Source organism: Triturus cristatus, chromosome 6 (assembly GCF_964204655.1).
Source record: "Triturus cristatus chromosome 6, aTriCri1.1, whole genome shotgun sequence".
NCBI classification, from domain to species: Eukaryota; Metazoa; Chordata; class Amphibia; order Caudata; family Salamandridae; genus Triturus; species Triturus cristatus.
Window position 1 is genome coordinate 1,834,391,636 of NC_140589.1, and position 18,370 is coordinate 1,834,410,005.

At 46.2% G+C, this 18,370-nt stretch overlaps 1 protein-coding gene across 2 annotated transcripts in view; it reads right to left on the reverse strand.

The window, feature by feature from the left end:
* Positions 1–6,468: 6,468 nt before the first annotated feature.
* LOC146822136 (cGMP-dependent protein kinase 2-like) overlaps positions 6,469–18,370 on the reverse strand; it is a 256,757-nt gene continuing 244,855 nt past the window's right edge. For both annotated transcript variants that reach the window (XM_085613249.1, XM_085613248.1), the window contains 2 exons: positions 17,490–17,565; positions 6,469–7,891 (listed from right to left, as the gene is read on the reverse strand). In XM_085613249.1, the coding sequence (XP_085469375.1) occupies positions 7,805–7,891; positions 17,490–17,565 (163 nt within the window). In that variant the 3' untranslated portion in view covers positions 6,469–7,804. The remainder of the gene's footprint in view (positions 7,892–17,489; positions 17,566–18,370) is intronic.

Genomic DNA, 18,370 nt, shown 5'->3' on the forward strand with positions numbered 1-18,370 from the left:
ATTTGCATATGGCCATGTCTGAACTGGGGTGGCAGAGTGGGCTAAAGAATGGTGATGGATTAAACCCAGATCAGTTGACTGGGGGTGAGTGCTTGCAATGTTCAACACTCCGTCCATCATTTCCTTTGGTTTTTGCTTTGTTCGCCATAAGTTGGCAGGGTATGCTCAGACGTGAGTCCCTTGCTCACTTTGCCACTGGATTCAAGCAAGCCTGGCTGAAGACGGCTGAAATGCCAGAAACCGGTCCTAGGAAGCTTGTTTCCAGTCCAGGGAATACATGGCTTAGCAGTTCGGGCTGGACTGTTCCCATGAGGCACAGGGTCAGACTGATTTGCATAAGCCCATGTCTAAACTGGGGTGGCAGAGTGGGCTAAAGAATGGTGATGGATTAAACCCAGATCAGTTGACTGGGGGTGAGTGCTTGCAATGTTCAACACTCCGTCCATCATTTCCTTTGGTTTTTGCTTTGTTCGCCATAAGTTGGCAGGGTATGCTCAGACGTGAGTCCCTTGCTCACTTTGCCACTGGATTCAAGCAAGCCTGGCTGAAGACGGCTGGAATGCCAGAAACCGGTCCTAGGAAGCTTGTTTCCAGTCCAGGGAAGACATGGCTTGGCAGTTCGGGCTGGACTGTTCCCATGAGGCACAGGGTCAGACTGATTTGCATATGGCCATGTCTGAACTGGGGTGGCAGAGTGGGCTAAAGAACAGTGATGGATTAAACCCAGATCAGTTGACTGGGGGTGAGTGCTTGCAATGTTCAACACTCCGTCCATCATTTCCTTTGGTTTTTGCTTTGTTCGCCATAAGTTGGCAGGGTATGCTCAGACGTGAGTCCCTTGCTCACTTTGCCACTGGATTCAAGCAAGCCTGGCTGAAGACGGCTGAAATGCCAGAAACCGGTCCTAGGAAGCTTCTTTCCAGTCCAGGGAAGACATGGCTTAGCAGTTCGGGCTGGACTGTTCCCATGAGGCACAGGGTCAGACTGATTTGCATATGGCCATGTCTGAACTGGGGTGGCAGAGTGGGCTAAAGAATGGTGATGGATTAAACCCAGATCAGTTGACTGGGGGTGAGTGCTTGCAATATTCAACACTCCGTCCATCATTTCCTTTGGTTTTTGCTTTGTTCGCCATAAGTTGGCAGGGTATGCTCAGACGTGAGTCCCTTGCTCACTTTGCCACTGGATTCAAGCAAGCCTGGCTGAAGACGGCTGGAATGCCAGAAACCGGTCCTAGGAAGCTTGTTTCCAGTCCAGGGAAGACATGGCTTAGCAGTTCGGGCTGGACTGTTCCCATGAGGCACAGGGTCAGACTGATTTGCATATGGCCATGTCTGAACTGGGGTGGCAGAGTGGGCTAAAGAATGGTGATGGATTAAACCCAGATCAGTTGACTGGGGGTGAGTGCTTGCAATGTTCAACACTCCGTCCATCATTTCCTTTGGTTTTTGCTTTGTTCGCCATAAGTTGGCAGGGTATGCTCAGACGTGAGTCCCTTGCTCACTTTGCCACTGGATTCAAGCAAGCCTGGCTGAAGACGGCTGGAATGCCAGAAACCGGTCCTAGGAAGCTTGTTTCCAGTCCAGGGAAGACATGGCTTGGCAGTTCGGGCTGGACTGTTCCCATGAGGCACAGGGTCAGACTGATTTGCATATGGCCATGTCTGAACTGGGGTGGCAGAGTGGGCTAAAGAATGGTGATGGATTAAACCCAGATCAGTTGACTGGGGGTGAGTGCTTGCAATGTTCAACACTCCGTCCATCATTTCCTTTGGTTTTTGCTTTGTTCGCCATAAGTTGGCAGGGTATGCTCAGACGTGAGTCCCTTGCTCACTTTGCCACTGGATTCAAGCAAGCCTGGCTGAAGACGGCTGAAATGCCAGAAACCGGTGCTAGGAAGCTTGTTTCCAGTCCAGGGAATACATGGCTTAGCAGTTCGGGCTGGACTGTTCCCATGAGGCACAGGGTCAGACTGATTTGCATAAGCCCATGTCTAAACTGGGGTGGCAGAGTGGGCTAAAGAATGGTGATGGATTAAACCCAGATCAGTTGACTGGGGGTGAGTGCTTGCAATGTTCAACACTCCGTCCATCATTTCCTTTGGTTTTTGCTTTGTTCGCCATAAGTTGGCAGGGTATGCTCAGACGTGAGTCCCTTGCTCACTTTGCCACTGGATTCAAGCAAGCCTGGCTGAAGACGGCTGGAATGCCAGAAACCGGTCCTAGGAAGCTTGTTTCCAGTCCAGGGAAGACATGGCTTGGCAGTTCGGGCTGGACTGTTCCCATGAGGCACAGGGTCAGACTGATTTGCATATGGCTATGTCTGAACTGGGGTGGCAGAGTGGGCTAAAGAACGGTGATGGATTAAACCCAGATCAGTTGACTGGGGGTGAGTGCTTGCAATGTTCAACACTCCGTCCATCATTTCCTTTGGTTTTTGCTTTGTTCGCCATAAGTTGGCAGGGTATGCTCAGACGTGAGTCCCTTGCTCACTTTGCCACTGGATTCAAGCAAGCCTGGCTGAAGACGGCTGGAATGCCAGAAACCGGTCCTAGGAAGCTTGTTTCCAGTCCAGGGAAGACATGGCTTGGCAGTTCGGGCTGGACTGTTCCCATGAGGCACAGGGTCAGACTGATTTGCATATGGCCATGTCTGAACTGGGGTGGCAGAGTGGGCTAAAGAACAGTGATGGATTAAACCCAGATCAGTTGACTGGGGGTGAGTGCTTGCAATGTTCAACTCTCCGTCCATCATTTCCTTTGGTTTTTGCTTTGTTCGCCATAAGTTGGCAGGGTATGCTCAGACGTGAGTCCCTTGCTCACTTTGCCACTGGATTCAAGCAAGCCTGGCTGAAGACGGCTGAAATGCCAGAAACCGGTCCTAGGAAGCTTGTTTCCAGTCCAGGGAAGACATGGCTTAGCAGTTCGGGCTGGACTGTTCCCATGAGGCACAGGGTCAGACTGATTTGCATATGGCCATGTCTGAACTGGGGTGGCAGAGTGGGCCAAAGAATGGTGATGGATTAAACCCAGATCAGTTGACTGGGGGTGAGTGCTTGCAATGTTCAACACTCCGTCCATCATTTCCTTTGGTTTTTGCTTTGTTCACCATAAGTTGGCAGGGTATGCTCAGACGTGAGTCCCTTGCTCACTTTGCCACTGGATTCAAGCAAGCCTGGCTGAAGACAGCTGAAATGCCAGAAACCGGTCCTAGGAAGCTTGCTTCCAGTCCAGGGAAGACATGGCTTAGCAGTTCGAGCTGGACTGTTCCAATGAGGCACTGGGTCAGACTGATTTGCATATGGCCATGTCTGAACTGGGGTGGCAGAGTGGGCTAAAAAACCGTGATGGATTAAACCCAGATCAGTTGACTGGGGGTGAGTGCTTGCAATGTTCAACACTCTGTCCATCATTTCCTTTGGTTTGTACATTAAATACGGGGCATCCATCTTGTCGCAAGGAGGGTGCAGTGAAAACTGTTGCATCACTGTTTTCACGCAGCAATGCGACATTTTTCATAAATGAGGCCCTAACTCCTTCCAGTCAGTACTTCGGAGTCTCATTGGCCTGAACCTCGGACTTGGCCTTTGTGTTTTGTTTTCCGTGGTAAAGTGAGATCGCCAGAGTGGGCTGTTCGACCAAGCTACCCAGGAATGTCAAAACAGCTATGGAGGCCCAGCTGAGAACACAAGCAGTCTCATCTTTGACAGAGACGTTACCTTTACTTACATCTTCAGAATCTGGGAAGCATTAGTTCAGGTTGCTCCAACTAGTCGATCGAGAGCTCCCATAGCTCCCAGACACCTTCAGAGTAGCTGGCAGCCTTGAGTTCATTTTTAAATAATCACAGAGTCCCATTTTTCTTTTAACCTTAAGGTAAGGATGTGTTTACTTTACATTATTATCATCAGGCTGCAGATAGCAGAACCTGATAAACAGCAGTGCTCAGTCAGATTTATGGGCCGGTCTGGGTCACAGAGGTGAAGAACTCAAGCACTGAAGTATTTAACTCTGAAATAAAAGTTCTTGTCAAATGAAAAGTTACTTTAATGTTCATTTTACATTCCTCCCATTTCAAAGTGTCACATTTACAAATAGGAGATAATTTAAATGATGAGTTTTATGTAACCTACATTAACAAAGTTAACTCTTCAGTTTAATTTTCTCAAATCAGTGCCATATTTAGAAGTGAAAAATACAGCCATTATTTTAAGTTGGAGAAATTTAAAATGCAGAAAAATATTCCATACTCTGAACACTTTTGAAGAACATTTTTCTGCACTTTAAATTTCTCCCATTTTTGTTGTACACGAAAGGGTGCCACATATGGTGAAAGGTATGTCCTGTATGTCCTGTGCCACAAGCACATACAACACAGTCTCTCAGCCACCTGCACACATATATCCCATTCATAAGCAAATATGTTCATACTGCCCCAAAGACCATGCTCTCACTGACAAACATAGATTATCTCTTTAAACCATCAGGGCAATCATCGGTTTACTTATATGGAAAACAATTTAATCAAAAACAACACACATGGAGACCATAAAGGGTATTACAGAAGTTTTATAAATTGCGTCATTTATAAATACCCACATTCATTTGTATGGCTGTCAAAGAAATTATAAAGAAGCGCTGTGATTCGTGACAAGGTGAATCTGGTGCTCAGTGCTGTGGTGAAGGTGCGCAATATATACAAAGTGAGATTTCATAAAATTGTCTTTTTACAAGAGGCCAGTAAGGAACAGATGTTTGAATAGCTCTGTAGAATAAATGAATTGGACTTGGCACAGAGTCTTTCAACTGGTCCAGCGAATGTGTCGACGTTTCAACCCAGGGAGCATTACTATATTAGTCAATGCGGGTCTTCATCAGGACAGGGGCAATGAGGACAGCCTAAGAAAGCCCATACAACTCAAACGTCCTGTCTCCAGAAGTCGTGTAGATCTCAAACGGGAAGAAAACCGGGAGGAAATTGTCAAGCGGAACAGGCCAGCGTCCTGTCTCGTCTGTTGGAATCACGGGTATGCCGATTGACAGCCGGTAATGAAGTCAGGGCGCAGAGCAGGCAAGCGTCCTGTCTCGACGTTTGTCTGTTCCCCACTTCCCTGATATTCATTACCGATAGAAACCGTGGATGATCAGAATTAATTTCCTTCACGGGGGTCCCCCCGTTTGGAAGAATCCTTGCTGCACAGTACACTCTGGTTACTGTCTGAATCCTTAAAGAGATACACACGCCCCCTTGAGTTGTATGGGCTTTCTTAGGCTGTCCTCATTGCCCCTGTCCTGATGAAGACCCGCATTGACTAATATGGTAATATGGGTGGATCCCGCCTTGTCCAGAAGTTTTTATCTAAGAACTCCCTCCTTCCTTCAAAGTCTTCGAGGAGGCTGAGTCCATCCTGGTGGCACTGACCTATGGGGGGAGGATGCTGATGATGATGCATGACACCATTAGTTGAGTGAGGTTTCCTCTTCCAAAAGGATGACTTTCCTCATAAGTGTGGCAGAAGTCCTGTGACGTCCAAACTATAGATTCCTGATTGTTTCTATAATATTAGGAAACAACATAGCTTCTATCTTCTCATTCCTGGCACTGTCGTACCTATTCATGTGTTTTCATTAGTTAAATCCGCACCTTGGACGTATTAAAGGCTTGAATATATTAAAGATTCTTAACCATAAATGTAGTAAATTGAAAATGTGACTCCTAAAATCAGAATGCTCTGTCATCCTTCATCTGATATTTTCTTTAACTCTTTAAGCATACCTGTAATCAGGACCCAAGTCAAGGAATCCTGGGATCCCCCCTCACACCAACATGTTCTTCAAGTCTCAGGTCAGTGGTGTATGTTGCTCCCTGAAGACCGTCTGATGGTCCTATGAGGTTCTCTCATCTCATTACCCAAGCAAGATCAGACTGCTTTAGATGTTGAAATTGCCCATTGCCAGTTAGACCTGGGCAAGTTATTTCTACCCTGACTTGCCACTGCCAATAAAACATTCACTGTAGAAAGCACACACTGTGAAATCAGGAGAGACTTTCTAGTAACACCAGTGTGAAATGCTATCTTGACTCGTGGAACCTTGCATGAGCTCCCCAAGTCTTTACGTGTGCATGCTTCATGGATGGTCCCTATAAGCATTTCCATGTGCCCGTCCAGCTAGCGCCAACATTGCATCCTTTCCATTGCACACCCTTCGATCACCCAGGCTCACTTTTCTGTCAATCTCCATGCCGCCCAATGGAGTGACTGCTTTGGTGACCCACCAATGACCCCGCTGAAGGTTTAAAATACCTCGTGCTCTTGGTTATCTCACACTTGGCTTTTCTCTCTCACCCGCCGTCCTCTTTCTCTCCAATAGCATTTTTAGAAGAGCCTTGAGGCGGCTCTATCCACTCAACCTCAGAGGACAACAAACACATTCTCATTCACTATAGCGAACATCACAAAAAGACGAGAACCCTGCAACATTTCTTCTTTTATTGCTGCTCACAGGAGGCACCAGAAGTTGTGGCTGTGGGACACCCACAGCATGAAAGGGTGGTTAATCAAGTTCATATCAACAGAGATGGATTCAAATCATTTTTCGTCTCTGTGACAGCACCATCCACACACACAAGCACAGTATTGTGAGAACAGCTGAATCTAAACACTCAGCTGACATCACTTTCACAATCTGCCCAGAAGGGGAGGTTACTTATAATCATGATTTCCGCCACATGCGCTCCTTTGAGTATTGTTGGCGTTCAGAACATACAAATGTCTTTCTTCTCATGCAGCAGTGGAGTGCATGGTTGGCTATTTGTTTGCAACCATCTCTTAAGCAAAGTCTTATCTTCCTCTCAAGACAGGAAATTGGTAAGACAAAGGGTTAGTAAGGGGCCAAGCAAGTTGGAGCCTTTGCCGGATCAGTGCTATCTTCATCCGGTTTGGAGGCAACATCCACCTGGTCATGAACTATCGCAAAGTCCCTTGAGCTCTCGTGATTCATTATCAGCATCTCTGGTAGGACCGGGGAGCTTCCTTTTTGGTGTCCAGCTTCACTTCAGTTATATTTAGAGGATGATTGTATCTTGCATATGGCTTCTTCCTAAGTCTTTCTTTGATTCTTATGATCGTTCTCCTTGCTCCTCGGAGTTAGAGACTGGCTGTGCCTTGAGGTCTCATGTTGTTTCTGAAGATCTGAGCCCTTGGCTGCAGGATCAGGGACATCTCTTGCTGCTCTCTGGAATGCTGCAGCTTGATGCAACTGGCCCTCTTGGACAATTTGTTTTCTGCCAGTACTTCTGACCTTTATCAATGAATATGTGTCCTAGCCACAACGTACCAAAGCCAGCGCTCCTAATGTTATCATCACTACTGCTACATCCTATGTTCATAGACAGACTGAGGACTCAAGAAGGACCCTCAGTACGTGATCAACTTCAGCAGATACGTAATCCTTACAAGCGGATCCGGCTCAGCTCGGACTCTATTGGATAACACAGAAGCCGCACTGAAGCACACCCACAATCAATTTACGGACGAACGAATGAAAGACCGGCCGGACACCAATGTCATCGCTCCTCAGCCTAATCCAGAGGAGAGGAGCTTACGTCGCTGGTCAGACAGTGGACATCAGACTTCAACTCAAGACTCCAGACTCCTAAGCCATCAGCTCTTGCTAGCTATAGTGAAAAAGGAATGACTGCTAAACGGGGTGAGCCTCTAAGGAGTCTGAACATCCACAGATGCCGCTGGTGAATACTCAGTATAGTCGTTGACTGCACAGGAATATCTCCTCTTCAGACAGAGGTTCAGAAGTTCTCATCCCAGCCGGAGAACTCCTCTTCTACGGAACACTGGGCCATGGAGCACCTCTTGAAATTGACATACGGCGGGCCCTGGAGATGAAGGAAGAGAGGCAGTAGTTAGTGCGACTTGTGCAGAGAGGACCAGTGAGTGCTGCAGTAAGAGGAGCCCTGTTGCCACTCTGAGAGCAGGAGGGCGGCATCAAACCACATCCCACAGGCATCTTATTCCCCTTTTAAGGAGACCACTCAGTGAAGATACTACATGGCAACGCGTTCCCGCCCGCTAGCATGAAGTGTTGCATCCTAGAACTCCAGGCCACAGAGTGAACCACACAGCCCTTACGGGATTCAGACAGAATATCGGTAACAGAAATATCGTGGGCCAAAATATTGTGTCAGGAATATCGAGGACACAAATATCTTTAAGATAAGTTTCTATGAGTAAGCAAAGTTTTACCATATATAACTCCATATATATGTACCGTGACGATATATATATATCTGCAAGGTACGTAGACATGGAGTTAAGAATAGTAGGTCTATACTTACCTAGTTGCACTTACCTTCTCGATATTTTGGTCCTCGATATTTTTGACACAACACTATGTCCACGTGATATTTCTGTTTCCGATATTCTGCCAGCGATCCACCCCATACACTGGACACTGGTCCTTCTGCAGCACAGGCCAAGACTCTTTACTCTTGTTTTCAACGTTAGACGTTAGAAATATCAGAATGTGGCAAATGCTGAAGGGCAAGTTATATCCTTTAGCATTTGCCAAATTCTTATATTTCTTGTACCGGTATGGAATCCATTCAAAACAAGGGAACTCTCCAAGGGCATTCCAAACAAGACCAACACAGTGCTTCTGAACTCACAAAATCCCTTCATAACCACTGAGCTCTCATGATAAACTCTTGTAGTATGCAGTGTGTGGAACCTTCTATGCAGTGTGTGGAACCATCTATGCAGTGTGTGGAACCTTCTATGCAGTGTGTGGAACCATCTATGCAGTGTGTGGAACCTTTTCTGCAGTGTGTGGAACCTTCTCTGCAGCATGTGGAACCATCTATGCAGCGTGTGAAACCATCTATGCAGCGTGTGGAACCTTCTATGCAGTGTGTGGAACCTTCTATGCAGTGTGTGGAACCTTCTCTGCAGCGTGTGGGACCTTCTATGCAGTGTGTGGAACCTTTTCTGCAGCATGTGGAACCATCTATGCAGCGTGTGAAACCATCTATGCAGCGTGTGGAACCTTCTAGGCAGTGTGTGGAACCATCTATGCAGTGTGTGGAACCTTTTCTGCAGTGTGTGGAACCTTCTCTGCAGCATGTGGAACCATCTATGCAGCGTGTGAAACCCTCTATGCAGTGTGTGGAACCTTCTATGCAGTGTGTGGAACCTTCTATGCAGTGTGTGGGACCTTCTATGCAGTGTGTGGAACTTTCTATGCAGATGAATGGCAAAAGGCACTGGGAAGAACACTGGCAGCAACAGTGACTGATGCAAAAGAAAATTAAAAATCATCATGAATAAAAAATGTATACAAATTTGAAATTAGTCACAACAGCAATTTGGCCTGGTAGAAATTAGTGTGTGGGGGAAGATACTTGAATCCCTGAACCCCAGTAGTCCTATAATAATTGTATTAATAATAAAAATAATATTCTGAGACATTTTCTTGGTGTCTCACTGCAATCAGGGATTCCTAGGAACCGACTGTAGCCCCAACAGTTACTGTTTACCACAGTTGTCCGTGGGCCAAAAATCCGTGGGACTCACTGAATGACCAAGTTCTCACTTTCCAGCACTCAGCTCTCTCAAGGTAGTGCGGATGAGCAGTGTGTGTGTGTGCATGTGTCTGTGTATCTGTGTGTGTGTATGTGTGTGTGTGTGTGTACGTGTGTGTGTATGTGTCTGTGTGTATGTGTGTGTGTGTGTCTGCATGTGTGTGTATGTGTCTGTGTGTATGTGTGTGTGTGTGTCTGTCTGTCTGTGTGCATGTGTGTACGGTGGAGTCATAGAACTCCGTGTCTCTGGTCTGCACATGATGGAAGTCACTTTTGCTCTGGGCCACCTGTGTCCATCTCTGAGGTCAGGGCCTGCATGCACACATCTGCTGCCTCTCTCTCTCCACAGCCAGCGGTGTCACTTGCGTGGCATGTGGTACCCGCTGGACTCCTTGGTGCAGTCTCAGATCTCCTGGCAGAGTGAACCCTGGCTCCCTCTTTCCTGTCCAAGACCAGCATTGCTTTGCAGGTGTCCTCCCTGGCAGCAGCCATTGCACACTTCACTGCAGCCTGCCTGGACTGGTCTACGGAGGGGCAGGAGGGTGGCATGACCTGGGCATGAGGAGCTCATGTTCCTCCATCACCCTCTAGGACTGATGGTGGGCACAGAGATTCAACAGGTGCACAGCACGCTGCTGGCCAGGCCTGGCCACAAAGGAAGAGAAGTACTGGTCTGAAGGGTCCGTGTGTTTTATATTATCATCGTTAATATGATTATTACTGGAAATAGTCATGATAACTCTTCTTTTCCACAGGTTGCTCTCACAGGCATGTAACCCTGTAATTCACAGGTGCTAGCACTATTTCAAATTGCGACCTAGGAAGGATGAAATACCGAGCTGGCCTCCCCAGCATGCGATCTGCAGGTCACACAAGGATGTCAGCAGGGAGCTATTACCACATAGAGGCAATTTCTAGATTTAACTGCATCTACGTCATGATTTTAGAAAAGTAGAAATCAGTTGTTTCTAAAAACAGCAAGGGCAGCAGATCCTGTGAGCCGGCATCCTGATAAAGGTGTCCAATCACAAAAAGAGCTTCTGCAGGTGGCGCAGCACAAGAGGCACCAACACCCCCTCCTATGAGTCTCTGGTGTGACCTGTAGGAACCTGCACGAGGGAGACCTGTCCCTTGGGCTGGCCTCTATCTGTAATCCAGAGGTGCACCGCCTGAAACCCTTCACACAGATTGTCCTGTCTCTAGGGGAGGAGAGTTTGTGAATCAGTGAGGAGACAATATAAGGAAGAAAGAGATAAAATAGTGTTGCGTGCCCCACCTTGTGAAACACCAGTTGTGTGAGTCTGTAATGTAGGCCAACATGTTTCAGTGCGATTGAAGTTGTATGCGGAGAGTGTTGAAGCATTTCGGCTTCTGGTGCTTAATTTGTAATAAAGATACGTGCACGGGTCCTCGTCAGGAGGTCTTGCAACTTTACCACCGACTGCCCCTTCCTGTCAATGACCGCACCAACACAACTACTAACTAATTACACTCCTGCATGTCTGTTCCAGGGCCCCAAAGCTATAAGATTAGTCTGGGCGGCAGGTATTAGTCATATTTAATGTATATTGAATTAGTAAACAACTGTTGTTGTGCTCAATTCTAAATCATACAAACAGCACTACCATGTGGCAGACTGTCAGAAGTGCCGGTGTCAAGCACCAAAAACCACCGGCTCAAATTAAGCACTGCCCGGGCTGCCCCGCTTGGTGCTCTAATGAGGTGTCTTTTCATCAATGGATCACACTTGGTTATTCTTTACACACATCCATTTTCTTACTCTAATTGGACAGTTCTTACTGATGGGAAATGTTTAAGATATTTACTAATTTCTCAGATAGTCAGTGGCTCCCTCGCACACCTGGTTGAGAGGTGTGTTGGTCTCTCTTGTATGGCCAGACCTGCACAAGGCCCCCTCTCTGACATAGGATTGTAGGGGAAGTTGACTCCTCGTAGAGGGTGGCTGAAACCACAGAGCGTTGGAGATCTGTCAAATATGGAGGCTCCTCCCAGGGGTCACAGCAGCTTTATAACCGGGGGTCCCCCTGATCATCCTGTGTAATAAGGGCACAGTATTAATGGAATCCAAGGCACAGTCCATGCCAAGGCCTGGGGCAGACTGTCCACCAAAGATCTCTGCATTCACCCCAGGTCAGAGGACAGTTAGGGCTGTAATGAAGAGGCGGAAGGCAGGTAAGTTAGTTTTATTTCGAAGAAGAAAACCTGAAAACTGCAGCGCCTCAGATATCACCTTCACAACTGTCCTTGGCAAATTCCCTTCAGCCACACTTCTAGAATAAAAATCTTAAGAACAGAAAGCACTCGCAAACACACGTTTACATAAACCCCCAAAACTGGGCCCGATTCACAAAGGGACTTATGTATAGTAAAGTTATGAGTGTGGACTCCCTGCACTCGGGGCGGAATCTCTGCTCTCGTGGTACAATGTCTGCACGGCGCACTTGCTATACTGTACCATGCGGTGATTCTGCTCCGAGTTCGGAGATTCCACCATGAGTACCGAGACTCCACCACGAGTGTGGAGGCTCCACACTGGTAACTTTACTACACATAAGTACCTTTGTGAATCGGGCCACCTGCACTCGTGGTAGAATGCCTGCACGGTGCACTCGCTGCAGTGCACTGTACAGTGATTCTGCTCCGAGTTCGGAGATTCAGCCACGAGTACCGAGACTCCACCACGAGTGCGGAGGCTCCACACTCGTAACTTTACTACACATAAGTCCGTTTGTGAATCGGGCCACCTGCACTCGCGGCGCAATCGCCGCACTCGTGGTAGAATGCCTGCATGGTGCTATTGCTGCAGTGCACTGTGCAGTGATTCTGCTCCGAGTTCGGAGATTCCTCCATGAGTACCGAGACTCCACCACGAGTGCGGAGGCTCCACACTGGTAACTTTACTACACATAAGTACCTTTGTGAATCGGGCCACCTGCACTCAGGGCAGAATCGCCACACTCGTGGTAGAATGCCTGCACGGTGCACTCGCTGCAGTGCACTGTGCAGTGATTCTGCTCCGAGTTCAGAGATTCTGCCACGAGTACCGAGACTCCACCACGAGTGCGGTGACTCCACACTCGTAACTTTACTACACATAAGTCCGTTTGTGAATCGGGCCACCTGCACTCGGGGCAGAATCGCCGCACTCGTGGTAGAATGTCTGCACGGTGCACTCGCTGCAGTGCACTGTGCAGTGATTCTGCTCCGAGTTCGGAGATTCTGCCACGAGTACCGAGACTCCACCACAAGTGCGGATACTCCACATTCGTAACTTTACTACACATAAGTCCGTTTGTGAATCAGGCCACCTGCACTCGCGGCGCAATCGCTGCACTCGGGGTAGAATGCCTGTACGGTGCACTCGCTGCAGTGCACTGTACAGTGATTCTGCTCCGAGTTCGGAGATTCTGCCACGAGTACCGAAACTCCACCACGAGTGCGGATACTCCACACTCGTAACTTTACTACACATAAGTCCCTTTGTGAATCGGGCCACCTACACTTGGGGCAGAATCGCCGCACTCGTGGTAGAATGCCTGCACGGTGCACTTGCTGCAGCGCACTGTGCGGTGATTCTGTTCCGAGTTCGGAGATTCCTCCATGAGTACCGAGACTCCACCACGAGTGCGGATACTCCACACTCTTAACTTTACTACACATAAGTCCCTTTGTGAATCGGGCCTCTGTGTCATGGACTCTGAATTTACAAGGAAGCTTGAAAACTCTTCCAGCTCTTGTTACATGGGCCCCATGGCCTCCATTGCAATCAACATACGACTGGAAGTCTCTGCACCATCACTCTTCGGGTAAAGTAGATTCCGGAAAGTCCCCTCCGCCACTCTCATTCCAACCCTCATGTCCACCATCGGCCGCTCCTTCCTGATACACATCACACCAGTGCTCAGGCAGACCTACACGTGGCGCCTACACTTCTCCAGTCCTCCTACACTCATGATCAGAAAGTAAAGACAGCTTGTTGAGATGTCACACCTTACTAATACTTAACTTAGCTGAGTTACAATATAATTGAATACATTTTTAAAGGCTGAGCATATGTACTACTTCCCTTGCCACCACATACTCCATTCTTCACCTAAACCCATGGTTCTATCGTAGCAACCGCCTCCTTAACACCACGTCTACTGTCATCGCAAGGTTTAGAACGATCCTGCGAGACTTCAATATTCTTTCTATCAACATCAGGAGACCAATCGTTTTGTCTACTGCTTGAGATCCAAGCAATGGTGTCCTTAGTAAAAAGTTATCTTCCACTGAAGGTTCCTCAATGACACCTGGTCAACACCAAATATCACCCTTTTAAAAGAGTTCCACTGCACAGTTTCAATGGTGATGAGATGTGCACTTGTGTTTTACACCACTGTGCAAAGAGAAACCTTCCAAAACACCAGGCTGGAAATGAGTACCATTATCACTCAAACTCGACTTCAGTAAACCTTCCCCAGGGACATCTTAAGGATTTTGGTGGCACCTTTTCAGATCAGCTTTGAATGTATAATCCATTTTCAGCCCTTTCGTACCTTTTGGCCAGGTCATCTTTCTGACACCCTCTCATCTCTAATACGGAGGTCCTGTTTCGATTGAAATAAAAGAAGCTTCTTTCATGGATGTTGCATGAAACATTAACACAGCAAAATGCCTGTAATACTCTCACACATCACCCACATTAAAAATAATGAAAGGAAAACGGTATTTAAAACAATCTGTTTAAGAATTATTCAAGATCACCTAGGCAAGACTCTCTGCAGAACAGAGGTGGCTCTATCAGGGGCCCCGTGAAAGGTTGGGGCCTTGAGCCAGAGCCCACTTGGTCCATGCCTTAAAATGTCTCAGACCTCCCCTTCAAAAACGTTCTCCAAAACCATCCTCACAGTCTCAGAATCAGCCCGCTTACCAACACACACATCTGACCATTTCGAAAATAAGTCAAACTAGACAGTCATGAATTCAAAACCTTCTCCCCCATCAGAAATGGGTCCTAAGACATCAATTCCTAAGCATCCCAAGGCGAAGCAGGACACAGAAAGGGAGTTTAGGAAGGACGGAAAACAAGCATTTGCAATGCAATAGGTCTCGCATTTACGCGAGTTTAAGCTATTGGCATTGTAAATGACAATGCCTTTTATTTATGTTTGAAAAACGAAAACACAAATAAAAGGCATTGTTATTTGCAATGTGAATAGCTCAAACTCGCGTAAATGCGAGACCTATTGCATTGTAAATGCTTTTTGTTCCTTTCACTGTAGCAGTGACCTGGTTTGTTTTTAAAAAAATAAGACCTTTGGCCTCACGCTGTTTGTTCATTTGCATCTCACTGATGCTGGGAACAAAGAGATTGCTTTCAGGCCTCCAAATGGTGCGCGCGCCCGGCCGGCGCACATGCACTGTATTTGGAGGCCTGAAAGCACTCGTTTGCACTTCCAGATCCCCCATTTACAAAAGCTCTTGCGAGAGCAGCACTAAAGCGCTGTCTCAGGCGAGACCTAAAAATGAGTCCGCCCCACAACCCTCAGAGCGCTCTCTTACATTTCTCTCAATTGCCAAATCACATGGAACCGCCAATTTTGCTCCTTGACTTTCATTTTACTTTTTCCTATCCTTAAATAAAATACCACCTGTGATTAAGATTTAGAATGCATTTCATTAGATCAGTCAGAGAATTCATTCTGTCTCCTCACAATAAGAAGAAACCCTTTAAGAGTTAATTTCAGACCTTTCTTCCCAGAAAATTCGCAAATCATTATCGAGGTACTTTTTTTCAGGCCAACCATTTCTGATGTATTTTCGCACTCCCACCAGAACCAGTCCTTACCATGAATATCCACCCATTCTTCACTGGAGATGGCCCTCAGTTCTGCCCAACTCTTCCCATTTACTCTTTGTACATTATTTTCAAGGAATAGGAGTTTGGCTTGAAAAATTCAGCCACACTGTTCTTGACACCAGTATTGCATTTGACTATATAATTTTAATCAATCAGTCTAATTGATTATTCTTGCAATACCTCGAGTGGCCTTAAGCACACCCTTAGAAATCAACACTTATATGAGTGGCTTATGATCAGCTCAAAATGTGAATCCTGAACCCAACAAACATTGCTGAAAATGTTCCATTCCATAGGTACGTGCAAACATTTCCCACTCGATAATGGAAAAACAGTCCTCAGCAGGAGTTAAAGATCGGGACGAGAGCTCAATAATTGCTAATTATATAATTTGAGATAAGTATTAATATTAATATTATTACTGTTTTCCAACTGCATTCTAATGGTTTCAAAGAATCATCTTCTCTCCTTCCCAAGTCAGGTGTGACTGTTTGCTGCTTCGCATGCCCGGCTCTATGGTTCGCCCAAATCTTACATACTGTGCACAGCATTGGTTCTAAAGTGGGGAAAGTAATCCCTGCAGCCAGTAACCTCACAAGCATCAATGGGCGACAGTACCCCTTGCCCCACTTTGATAGGTTAATAGAACATGCAGACTCAAAAGATTCTGCCCAATTTTCTATGTCATTGCCATCCACATAACCATATACAAGCTCTTAACCAAATATTATGAGCAGCATTGTCCCCCATGGGTGCTGCTAGTTCACTCGGAAGTGTACTGTGGCTCCAAACATTGGTTCCTGCTCTGCACAGCACCAGTGCTTAATTTGAGCTGATGGTTTCCCGTGCTCGGCACCAGCACTTAATTGTCAACACCAGTTCTTGTAACAATCAACCACATGGTGGTGCTGTCGGTCTAATTTAAAGATGAGCACAACCATAGATGTTTATTAATTCAATATACATTAAAAATGACTATTTACTGCCGCCTAAGCCATTCTTATAGCTTTGGGGGCCTGGAATAGTCAAATTGTCACACTTGTACGATTGTGATGATTAGGAATTGTGTTGGTACTGCACTGGCAGTGCTGTTAGGGGCAATGGGTGTTGCAAGCTGCAGTGGCCTCCTGACAAGACCCAGGCACTAAATGTTAACAAATTAAGCACTGCACAGCACTGAAATGGAGAGATAGTGCAGATTTTCATCTTCAAGGTTCTCTTGCTCCACATTATCCTCCATTGGGGTACTCTGGGCTTGACTGCTTCCTCCCAGGGTGGACAAACCATCTTCTCCGTCATGCCCAGATATGGATGGCCTTTCTCGAGGCATGGAGCCATCATGTTACTGTTCGTGCTCCTGGCAAAGCAGCCACGTACATTCCATGATACCAGCATGAAATTCTAAATTATACAATTTGAGAGGAGCACAGCAAAAAGATGTAGTTGCTCTCAGTTTATGTCACATGCCTACCCACCTAGTACCAGGTGGCTTTATAATGAATGATTTGTAAAGGAGAGAAAATGGAAATGAATATGGATATGGCCAGGCAATGGCAAAGATAAAACATGGTAGTCGCCTGGACTGTTAACAATAAATCAAAAACGGTATAAATAAGAGTGTTTGTAGATCAGAAAAAGAGTTGTGAGTATTTACTATGCTATTAATGAGGAGAGGGGGCTCTGTCGATTTGCCTCCAATTGACTCTACAGGTACTAAGGGTGGCACTTTCAGTCCCTACTCTATATAGCTAACAATACAACCTGCCACGTCGTTATTGTTCTCACAAGATATAATGTGCACTTGTTAACTAACATCACTATTGTATACTGCGTTCCTGTGCACTTTTTAACTAACATCACTATTGTATACTGCGTTCCTGTTATCTCTGTCGTTGTAATAATACAACATGCAATATACAGATTAAAACAACAAAAATAAGGGGAGGGGGCACTATCTGATTATGACCTGGCAAAACCAATGCAAAATAGGTAAGATACACAATTTTACCATGGCTAAACTCAAGGTGCACATACCTGTTTAATTAATGGAATTGTTGGAGCATCAAGCTGTCTTGAGGATAACTTCTTCCAGTTAATTTTGTTAAACCATCTAGGAGTTAGGGTGGAAGAAAACAGGAATGTCACAAATAGAATATAAATAAAAGTCAGATGAAGTCAGAAGTGTAACAGTGTTAGCATAGACAGACTTATTAAGTACAGTAGATAGTAAGGCCACACATAAGGAACATGTCGGTGTAATCAATAAGTCTTTCCTACTGGGCTGTTTTGTGATTGATCACAGCCCTGGTGAGCACATGTCTACAATGACTGGACTTCTGACTCCTGGTGCCTTTTACAGTGCTGACACTGAGGCCACATTCTCAAAGAAGGAAGGCATTCTGTGCCCTGCAGATTTTGTTTCAGAAGAAGTCACATACAAGGTTCGACAGTTGCTAGCCAGTCAGTGACCAGGCCATGTAATATATGTAGCTTAGGTTGTTAAAATAAAACACAACACATCAGGAGACCTAGAAGTCTAACGTGTTTAATGCAAAAACAGCAAAAGGAACAGCATATGATAAGGCCCCCTCCCTGAACACCTTCAGGAAGGCCCTCAAGACCTGGCTCTTCGAATGAACGGAACTGCTGCTTCCCCACCCCCCCACCACAGCGCCTTGAGACCCTCACGGGTGAGTAGTGCGCTTACAATTCCCTGATTGATTGATTGATTGATTGATTGATTGATTGATTGATTGATTGATGGAACTGTCATTACAACCAACCAGAGCTCTCATTCAAAAAAGCATCTAATGCTGAAACATATGCATTTTCAAATGCTTCTTGCACAATTTTCTCTCAATATAAATCGATGGAGCATTTACCCATGACAGAAACTGTTACTACAACAAAACTAT